The sequence below is a fragment of the Pistacia vera genome, unplaced genomic scaffold (assembly GCF_008641045.1).
Source record: "Pistacia vera cultivar Batoury unplaced genomic scaffold, PisVer_v2 Contig1007, whole genome shotgun sequence".
Taxonomy (NCBI): domain Eukaryota; kingdom Viridiplantae; phylum Streptophyta; class Magnoliopsida; order Sapindales; family Anacardiaceae; genus Pistacia; species Pistacia vera.
This window is the reverse complement of record NW_022195036.1, coordinates 244,308-255,232: the sequence shown is the minus strand read 5'-3', so window position 1 is coordinate 255,232 and position 10,925 is coordinate 244,308. Positions and strand designations below refer to the sequence as shown.

At 39.6% G+C, this 10,925-nt stretch overlaps 1 protein-coding gene across 1 annotated transcript; it reads right to left on the bottom strand.

Moving 5' to 3' along the window:
- Positions 1 to 201: 201 nt before the first annotated feature.
- LOC116145097 (pentatricopeptide repeat-containing protein At2g13600-like) lies at positions 202 to 3,016 on the bottom strand. Its single transcript, XM_031430564.1, has 2 exons — positions 686 to 3,016; positions 202 to 566 (listed from the first exon to the last, which is right to left on the bottom strand). Exon 1 carries the CDS (start codon positions 3,014 to 3,016, stop codon positions 809 to 811), a length of 2,208 nt encoding a protein of 735 aa, XP_031286424.1. The 3' UTR covers positions 202 to 566; positions 686 to 808.
- Positions 3,017 to 10,925: the final 7,909 nt, after the last annotated feature.

Sequence of the window (10,925 nt, the reverse complement as noted above, 5' to 3'; positions counted from 1 at the left end):
CCCTGAACATTTTCCACCGCTCAAGTCTCCTCTCTACACCCACAGCCAACATCGTCACGCCACTCAAGTGTCCACAGCCATAGCCGACGCTGCTCAAGTCTCCACAGCAGCCAAGGATAAATAGAAAACACTTTTAATAACAATTTATATTTTGTTGGCTTGTTTATAGGACAGTGGACAGATGGGAGTAAAAGGCTCAAATTTTATTATAATTTTGTTACATGCAAAATACAGGTTTCAGATGTCAGTGGGATAATTACATGTAAAATACAGGTTTCAGATGTTAGTGGGACGCCCGTACGCGGGGAATGAGATGAGGAAAAATCCCCGTTGTCCTGGTTCCCCACCCCGCGCCCATCTCTAATTAGTCCATCTTCCAATTTTGATACCATCTACAAATTCTTTTAAAAGAATCGATAAAAATGCTGAATGCTGAAGTGGGATGATTATATTTTTCATGAAGCATACCACAAAGTGGGCTTATCCAGGCACCTTTGAAGCGACAATTCAAGAAAAATCGATGATCCAACAACAGAATCGAGGATATCACGGATTTTGAAATGAACCTGGAGGTCAGAAGCAATTCCTTTAGAACTCAGAAACGATCTACTTGCTACAATTATAAACACAGAATCATTTACTTCAAGATCTGAAGCTAAAAATTGGGATATGAGTTTAGGTCTACCTCATGAACACCCCACAAGCTTCCTCCTTCAAGACCCATACCACAGCTTTTGAGATCTGGACTCCGATAACACTACATAAACGTCTCATTGAGAATCCAGCTTTTTTGAACTGTCCTAAAATGTCATAATTCAATTGTTATAGGATTCTCATGAACAAACATTTCAGACATTAAAAGCTCCAAAAATCCATAAAGTTCAGCTGATTGAGAGTGTGTTCTGTCTTCAGAATAGAACGAATGTATTTGATGTCTCACTTCAACCCAACTACATCCTCCACTCTTCTTCAGTCCTTTCTTCTTCATTAACTTCCTTATATTCATAACATCGGTCCATCTGCCAGCTGAAGCATAAATATTTGACAACAAGACATATCCTTCTGGGTTTTTGTCCGTCTGTTCCCAAAGCTTTTTAGCTGTCCTCTCAGCTATCTCCTCGTTTTTATAAATCTTACAACCACTTAAAAGAGCTGCCCATGAATTGGATTCAGGTTGAAATGGCATTGAGTTAATAAAATTTTCAGCTTCAGAGAGGCGTCCTGACCGAGATAGCATATCTACCACACAAGTATAGTGCCTTCCCCTTGGCTTTATATGATAAATAGTCTCCATTGAGTTAAAGTATTGAAGTCCTTTGTCAACTAAACCAGAATGAGAACAAGCAAACAGAACTGATGATAGCATGAGCTCATTTGGAGCAACCGATGTTTTCTCCATTTCCTCGAACAAAATAAGAGCTTCCTCTGCAAAACCACTTTCTGCAAGTCCTTGAATCATCACAGTCCAAGTGATTTCATTCTTTTCGGACATTCCATCAAACACCAGCTTAGAGCTCTCAATATCCCCAGATTTTGCATACATATCAGTAAGTGCAGTTCCTACAAAAACATCATACTGAAGCCCAAGTTTAACAACTTTTCCGTGAAGGTCCTTCCCTTTTTCTAATGAGGCCATGCACGCAGAAGCACAAAGCACACTTGAGAAAGTGGACTTATTCGGAATTTCACCTGACAAAAGCATCTCATTAAACATTTCAAACACCTTATCAAATTGTTTATGTTCTAAATAACCAGAAATTATGGCACTCCAAGAGATATTATTTCGCGTGGGCATATAATCAAACAACTCCTTGGCTTCTTTCATTTGGCCATTCAGACTGTAACCACTAATCATGGAATTCCATGAAACCACAGTTTTTGCCACGATCCAGTCAAACACTAATCGTCCATCTTTAGTCTCGCCACATTTACTGTACAAGTCAATAAGAGAGCTACAAATGAAAACATCACCATCAATTCCAATTTTCACTACATGGGCATGTATGTTCATTCCTGGTTGCAAAGCCTTAAAACTAGCCAAAGCACAAAGAATGGTAGCGAAACACGAGGTATTTGGTTTAAAAGCATCTTGAACCATTTGGCGAAAGAGTTTCAAAGCCTCTTCAGGATAGCCACTCTGATTATATCTGGCAATCATAGCACTCCAAGAAACTTCATTTCTTTCTGGCATCTCATTAAAGATTTTACGCGCTTCTCCCAAGTCTCCCATCTCAACATACATATCTAGTGTCGCAGTCCAAGAAATAACATCTCTCTTCTCCATCTGATCAAATACTTTCCTACCCAAATCAATTTCACCCATCTTCACACATAAACTAATCAAAGAATTTGAAACTGATATATTCCCTTCAAATCCAGCCTTAAGAATTAACCCAAAAAAACTCATGCCCAACCGAAAATCACCAAACACTGTACAAGCTCTAACTATAGAAGTAAAAGTAACCGCATTCGGATTAACTCCAGATTCAAGCAGCTTCAAGAAAAGCTTCAAAGCTTCAAAACTATACCCGTTTTGAACAAACCCACTAATAGCTGCAGTCCAAGAAACCACATTCTGAAATGGGTTCCTATCAAAGTACCAAATTGATTCTTCAACTCGTCCATGTCTCATAAAACCAGAAATCAAAGCCGTCCACGAAACCTCATTTCTTTCAGGCATTTCATCGAACAACCTTTGAGCTTGCTCAAGATTTCCCCATTGAATATTAGCATTAATCAAACAGTTATGCACAACAATATCAAAACCGTTAAACTCCTTTACAACCCCGTTAGCTTCATGAGTTTTTCTACTGTTGAGGTACATCAGCAGCAGCTTAATAGCCACAAATCTCTCTTTAAAAATCCCCGTTTTGAGTACATGAGCATGAATGGCACTTCCTTGAGTGACCAAGTTGTGGTTTGTGAAGTTCTTTAGGAGGGAAATGCATGTTTGTAGGTAAGAATTGAAATTTGTTTTTGTGCTAGTAGTGAAGAGAGCTTTCAAAGCATTTTTCATCTTCCAAGAGTAGTTTAGTCAGTTGATGTGGCCCAATCGTCCCACAATCGCGGTAGTTTTGAGGGAACAAATAGGACACGTCGTTGGTAATATGGAATGATGGATGGCGTGCCGTTTCCTGATAAACGACGTGGTGAATTTTAAAAACTATTTACGGGTGAAGAACATTTTAGTCCCTGTAATTTTGGTGGTCTACTAGTCAATGACACGTTTTTTTTTTCATGAACAAAATCATCCTTTAATTTGAAAAACATTATGTAAGGCTAACGACTCAAGGGCATATTTGACTTTCTCATAAGTATTTAAACCTTTCATGTTTTAAAATAAAAGGCCATTTTTTTGGGATAAATGGACTAGGGAATGCGAGCCTTATTCCCAATCCCATAAAAGTGGCATAAAGAATACTATAGTAGCATTCCTTCCAATTTACCCTTTTTTTAAATTGCAATTTCCCATTTACCCCTAAATCAATATATTTAAATTTAAATTATTTTGATAAAATATTTATTATTAAATTTCATTGTTTATCACCTATCGGTGGCGCTGTCGCACTGGTACTATTGTCGTTGTTGGTACTGCTACTAGTAGTGTTGTCATCCCTATCCAGCTAACGTGCATGAACTCGTTGGGAGGACTATAAGAGGCCAGGATCTGTCCAATTAGACAGATTGGCGATCTCTGATTCTCCACAAGTCAACAATGACATAGGCAATGTGGCAGAAATTCACCGACTGACATTGATTGGCTTATATATTTTTGAAATATTGGTGCTTTTATTTAGTTATTTTTGAATAGTATTTTTGAAATATTATTGTAAAGTTGAGTTGAGTTGAGTTGAGTTATTATTTCGAGAATATGATTTGGAAAAAATGTGTTTGGTATAATATTTAGTGGGGTTATTATTACGAGAATATGATTTGATGTTTGATAAAGTATTTAGGATAGCATATTAGAGTTGAATAAATTGTAGAAACTGGTGGCGGATCTCGAGTTTTGGGTGTCGATGGTAGCGCTCAAAACTGGTGGCTTGGGGTTGGAGGAAGGTGGCCCAAGGTGGTTCGAAGAACTCAAAAATGATGTCAGTGATCATGGTCGTACCTGCTAGGCTCAGTTTGTCGGAGGAAACCGAAAGATGGTGGTGTTTCTTAAGTCTTAGGTAGTGGAAGAAGGTGTTTTTGGGTGGTGTTTTTGAATGCAGGTGGAAGAGGGTGTTATGGTGGTTGTGACGTGGAAGAGGGTGGCAATCACTGGTTCTGATCTTTGAAGAACAAGATGGAAGCTGTGGAATATGAAGATGGAAGCCCTAGATAAACTAAAGAAGAAGGAAAAAAAAGAAGGAAGAAGGAAAAAAAAATAATAATAAACTGCAGCGCCGCCTAAATCAGATTAGTCAGGAATCAAATTTTCAAAATTTTATTCCTTGAATAATGTGTTAAACGCGTATTTTAAAAATCTGACTAAACAAATTAAATAGAATGTTGAACCAAACACGCCAGATTTTAGAATTTTGAACTTTTACATTTAAACAAAAAATAAAAATGCATATTTATTAAATAAAATGTATATTTATTCAATAGAATTTATATTTATTAAATAAAATAAATCAAGGGTATTTTTGTCCAAAAACAACAAATTATTTTCGATTCCATCAACATTCTTAATTACAAGCAAACAAGGTAATAGTATTCTTTTCATCCCATTGATTATCATTTCATTAATTCCTAATATACAAATGTAAACGTAAAAATCTACCTGTACGGAAGGAGGGACTGATCCCTTGAGGTTGAGGCCACTAGCGATCTACTGTACCTGCACATGTAGAGAAACAAACGTGAAGCAACGGAAAACACCAGGGGGGTGTTTGCCATAGGCACTCCGACGCTCAAGTCAGCAAGGCTAAAAGAGGCTAATTTAGTAAGGGCTATGGAGTAGAGAGGTTACCAGAAGTCTAGTCGGGGACTGTGACTTCGGCTGCAATGTAAAGTTCTGAAGCGAGAACTCCGGGGTCTGAAGGTGTAATGTCAGGTCCCTTGTGAGAGGGCTGGCTTTTGTTTAAATAGTGACTGTCTGGTCTCCCAATCTTGGTGGGATTGGGAGTTCTCATAGTAATATGTTTCCTCCAGGGATATATTCTTTGGCCATATTATACTAGCATGAAAGGGAGTCCAAGTACGACTCTGACACGGACCTTAGAGGAATTGGGGTGGTAGTGGACTACCTTATCAGTGTTCGAGTAGGAATGTGATCCGTAAGTGACCATGAACTCTAAACTTGACCATCGGCCCAGGAGGTGTACTGGGGTTAGGAGGCCTGGGTCTAGATGGTTTGGACCGATTGTACTTCGTACTGAATGGGCCTTATCTGGGGAGTTCTGGCTTGGGCCGCACCGGGATTGGGCTTGGGCTTGGACTTTTCCTCATTGTCGGGCGCGTTATCCTATTTGGGTCGAGGACATTTTTTGGCCTTAACAATTTATCCCCCACTCTCTGAGTTAAGGTTTGCTTAAGTCAGAGAGTAGGAATCGAACGAGACGTCTCCAGTCGCCCTTCTTGGATGACCGATTGTTGGCGTGACTGATCAGTCGAATGTAGATGACGTGTGGTCGAGTCATTCGGTGTCCTTCACCGAGTCGGATGGTGCAACCAGCTCAAGAGGGTGTAGCCGATTGGTGTGCGGGGCCGAGCAAACTGAGTTCAAGGCGAAACATCTGGTGTACGTGTATCTGCTCGGTGTATCCGGCCGAGTGAAGAAATGGACAAGCTACCTATCACAGGTGTCTTCGATTGGTGTGCCGAGTCGAGTGAGTAAACAAGTCACCAACCAAAGGTGCATTCACTCGATGTGTAAGGCCAACTGAGGGGATGACATCGACTCGACCGGCTGGCTTGACCGAATGGAGGATACTTGGGTAATCCCTCGGGGTTGTCCTTAATAGGTGCCCTTGGGCCGAATGGGTTACACTGGGTCCAACGTTCATGTGGAAGCTCGGGCTGAGCGGTCTGATCCAAGCCATGGGTTGTGCGAATGCTAACAAACCCTTAAGGAACCCGCTCGCTCGATACGGAAGACCGAATAGCCGAGACCTCTCTTTTCTCGCTTGTCTCGAGGCAGAAGGTAGGGTGGACTGTTCCAACCTAGTCGCCCCGACTGGGAGGATCTCATGGACATGTGAAGCATAGAAGTGTGTCGGCTTCGTTGCAGGAGCTGGCGTGTTGCAATGTGCTGGCTTGGTCGGGTAGGAAGGACAGTTCAATGTAACTCGTACGGTTTTGAAATTTGGAGGTGACACAGATCTCTTCCACATGTACGGTGGTGATTTCATTTTTGCTTTGGGCAGGAAAACGAAAAGTTGCTCTGTCCCCTACCCAATAGGGGCTGCCACATGTCCTACCCTGTCAGGATTCGTCCATAAAAAGGAAAGCGCGACTGTTTATCTTCATTTTGGGTTTGTCTCCGGTCCAGTTTGTTTTCTTCTTCGTTTCAAGTTTTCTTCAGCGACGGTGGGTTTTTTTTACAGATTTCGGCCTTTTTCACATTAAACACGCTATTGTCGTGCCGTCTTTTTGTTTCTTTTGTGCTTGTATACGTTTATGTAGAGTTTTTGGGAGATTTGGAGTAGGGTTTGGTTTGGTTTGGTTTGGTTTGGCAAGGGTTAAAGCAGAAAGATTTGGAAATGTGTGTTTTGTTTTTAAAAGGGTTCGATTCCACATTTGGCAAGGGTTAAAACAAAAGATTTGGGAGTTGTGTGTTTTGTTTTTGAAAAAGGTTCAACTCCACAGTTGACGGAGAAAGTAACAGTGTCTTTTGTCAGCGATCGAGTTCTCTGGGAGATTTAGGTAGGGTGGAGGATGAGTCCAAGTTACATACCCTTTCCACTCGGCTCGTCTCGGTCAACCTGACCGAGTCGGTCGCAAGGTTTAGTTGGGGTGTAAATTTGGTATTACAAGGTCGATCGGGTATCCAGATTGGGTGGTCGGAATTTAAGTTGGTGCCTAGTTACCGCTAACTGAGTCGACCGTAGAAGTTGGGGTAAGTATGCTAGGGCAGGCGGTCGGTTGGTCAGTGCGAATGGTGATCTTGGATCAGCAAGTAGGTTGTAAACTATAATAGGTCGATCGGTGGCTAACGGTGAGTAGTGATTAGAGTGTTGGGTCAGTCGGTGGGGAAAGTCGAGCAATGATTAGAGTCTCTACTTTAGGTAATTAGGTCAGTCGGTGGCAAGTGTCGAGTAGTGATCTTGGTTTTAGAAATTAAGCTTGTGGGCTCAAACAGGTTAGTCGGTTGGGAGGAGCAAATAAGCTGTAATGTCTGGATCTGAGTCGAGTGATTCGAGTAGGGCTGGAGCAGATGTTGGGAATGAGTACGAACGTGCCCCGACCATGGTAATGATGCCCGAAGGGGGCATTCCGACGGGTATATCGACCGGTGTGAACGTAGTTACTGATGCGTGTTTCCTACAACATGCAATATGTAGCAAGTATACTAGTCGCACAAATAATATAATGATGAATGAGTATCGTTCCCACAAGGATTGTTGCTAAGCACTAAGTTTTCTACTGTTTTCAAGTTGAAGAAATCGAATTCTTTTGGATTAAAGGGAGCAATTTAAACTATAATTAAAACAAAATTTTAATTAAAATAAACTTAAACTATGAAAGCAGATTTAAAACGGGATAAAATCAATTCAAACAAATGGGTAGGGTTTTGACTTCATTCGGATTCTATGGGTTAAACTTTAAGAATTAATCTAAATTCATATTCTCATGCATTGATTGTAAATCGAACTCTCTAAAGTGTCCAACATACCTTCTCAGGCTATGTTGTCCTACTCTTCCCTATTAACCTTCCGCACCCAACAAAATGAAAGTTAATAAATCTAAGTTCATTAAGCACAAGAATCCTAGATTGATTTCATCGGTTCTTGAATCTATCTCTAGCATCCAATAATACAACGGTGATTACCTAAGAAGCTTAACATGAATTATCTCTCAATCTCATCATGTTCATCACATATAAATAATAAAAACAGAATAATCACACAGTCAAAGCAAAATCATATGAAATTAATAATCATCAACTTTCTAACCCATTAGAATCTGAACTACATCAAAACCCTAACCCAAAACAGGTTAGTTCATGACTAAATCTATAAAACAATTAAAAGAAATGAAAAACTCCAGGTTCAACATAATGGAAACAAAAGAAAAGGAAAAGAATCTCCCCAAATTGATGAATCCACTGGTTTCCTCGAATCTTCCAACTTTGTTAATCCAAAAATCACTAAAAAAATGAATCTAAAATAATGAAAAAACTCTCTCTATCTCTCCACGAACGCCCTAAACAAAAAGACTAAGTATTTCTTTTATACCTCGCCCAAAATATTACAACTTAGCCTAAACATGAAACTGTGCGTTTTACAAAAAGTGGAGTATGCAGACTTCGCTGCGGCGAAGAAAGAATCTCGCCACGGCAACAAAGGAGTTGAATCTGATGCGTCACTAGCCCATTTCGCCGCGGCGAAGTTTCTTGAAGAATTCTGAAATTCCATAATTGCCCTCTGTGTGCTTCTGAGTCTAAAAACTCCAAATTTGCCTTTATTCGCTCAAAATTTCCATTTTAACCTGAAACACGAAATGTAAGGAATTAAGTATCAATTCAGGCAAAAATAAACTAAGAAGTATCTAAAATCCGGCCTAAAAGCTTAAATAAACTAGTATAATCCTCGGATTATCAGTTTCCCCAAGGACAAGTGTTGCTAATCCGAGTGGTTCGGGCAGACAAGGGGGGAGTGGGGAAGACTCCAAAGGAGTTGTAGTCCATCCTCGTCTAGTAGTGGCTCTGAGGACGAGCCGAGTCAATAGGGCAATGGGATTTTAAGCAGGGATTATCCGCCCGTGCTTAAAGATAATGACGTGTGGCGGCTCCGAACAATGTATCACATTCTAGATTCGATCAAGATTAGGACGCCACCATCGTGCGAACGGGTTGACTGGGAGGCAAAAGGCTGGGTGAGTGTTTATGAGAAGTGGTTTCACGACGGGCTGAGGTTTCCCTTTCCTCGCCTCATCTGAGAGGTATTGAACCACTTCATGATTGCCCCGTCTCAGATCATACCTAGAGATGGCGATGGGCCCGAGATTTTTGGGTACCCGGCCCGAAAAGGGTGGGCTTTACCCGTGGGTGACGGGCCTCGGCTTGGGCCTGGGCTTGATTTTAAGGCCCGACCACGGGTACGGGCCGGGCATGGGTATATCTTCAGTCCCGGCCCGGCCCAGCCTGCAAGTTTTAGTATCAATTTTACTAATATACCCTTATACTATATATTTCATTATAGTATTATCCTAAGTATATATAACTATTTTTCCCAAACCCTAACCTCAATTCTCAATTTTCTCATCCCATTCCCTAAACTTTGTCCACCTGCTACCCTTCCTAACAACTAACATATCTCTCTCTCCGTTTGCCGTTCTGCAACTGCATCTCCGTCGCCGCCGCCTGCTTAGATAGGTAAGACTCTTGACTCTTTTTTTTTTTTTTTTTTAATCATTGTTCCTTTGAACTTTTGGATGAGCATTAAAAAAAAATATATATATTAATTTGGGACCCAGGAGCCATCAGATGTGGCTTCTATAGAGTTTGACTGCTTTGATTTACATATAAATTGGTGGAAGAGAAAGTACTTTTTTCAAGGTAGTATCCCAGTGCGGCTGCATTTTGTAATGAATCTGTTGTGTATTTTGCTATTTTAAGCTCAAAGAATGGACGGTTTTGATTACCTCATGTTTACTATTGTGTGCATCTAGTGTGAATAATAAAGAAGAAGCAAATTCTGTGTAACTCTGAGTAACTGAGAAGTCGTTCCATTTTGCTCTTCTGAGGTTTACAAGGAATTAAAATACGCTTCAAATATTTATCATTGCTGATATTTTGTTTGATATCTTGTACACTTTGTACTTTGCATTAAATGAGCTTAAAGTTACTCAATTTCTTTATATTTCTCAAGTTTTAGCTCTTTTGTTAACTTGAAGTTATATTTCCCCAAATTTTCACTTGAAGTAGCTTGCTGAGTTAGACTCTTTAGTTGGTGGTCAATAATATGAACAACATCTAATTAACAGACTCGCCAATTTCTATCTTTGATTGATGTTTTTCCACAAATCATCCTTTCTTTCTTCAGTTTCTCCCATGGTTTCAGTGTGTAAGACCTCCTTTAACTTTTGTTGATTACTTTGATTCTCAGATTAATAATTTCAGTCTTTTAATTGTATCTTGTCGTGAATTTCGTCGCTTACAATTATTAAGAAATAATCAATATTCTGTTTTGTTTGTTTGAATTTGAATTCTCTGCTTGGTTTTCTTGTTATTCTTTTCAGGCAGTTCAATCTTTGACGAGAATTTGTTGCTTCTTGGTGCAATTCATATGTGCTTTGGCTAACATATTATATGACTTATATAATTCCAATGTTATTTGATTATTAAAATTGTCCATACTTTAAATAATTGACAATTGGACATTGTAGCCCATGCAATTTGTTAAAGTCTAAGCTAACCACTTACTGATAAAATTTATTTTTAACAAATTAATTACATATCATCTCTTTAATTTTATTTTGTAATGTTATTTGATATTCATTCTTTTTGTTCATTTTTTTTTAGGTTTCAACATGTCAATTCAAACTTCTTTACTTAGTAAACGAAAAAACTTAAGGAGGAATGAATCTACCTTCTGACTCATCGAAAAATTTGTCAACTCTGGATCTGATTGGAAGTATTAAAGTCAATCCCCATTGCTGATACTGGGAGAAACACATGAAAAAATGCCCCCTTTAATGATTGACAGTTGCAGCAATACTGTAAGGACAAATCGTTGTATGGCATCATTTCAAGAAAGTTAAAGTTGATGGCAAGG

Coding starts and splice junctions, on each gene's coding strand:
- LOC116145097 (XM_031430564.1), bottom strand. CDS start 3,016: ATGAAAAATGCTTTGAAAGCTCTCTTCACTACTAGCACAAAAACAAAT.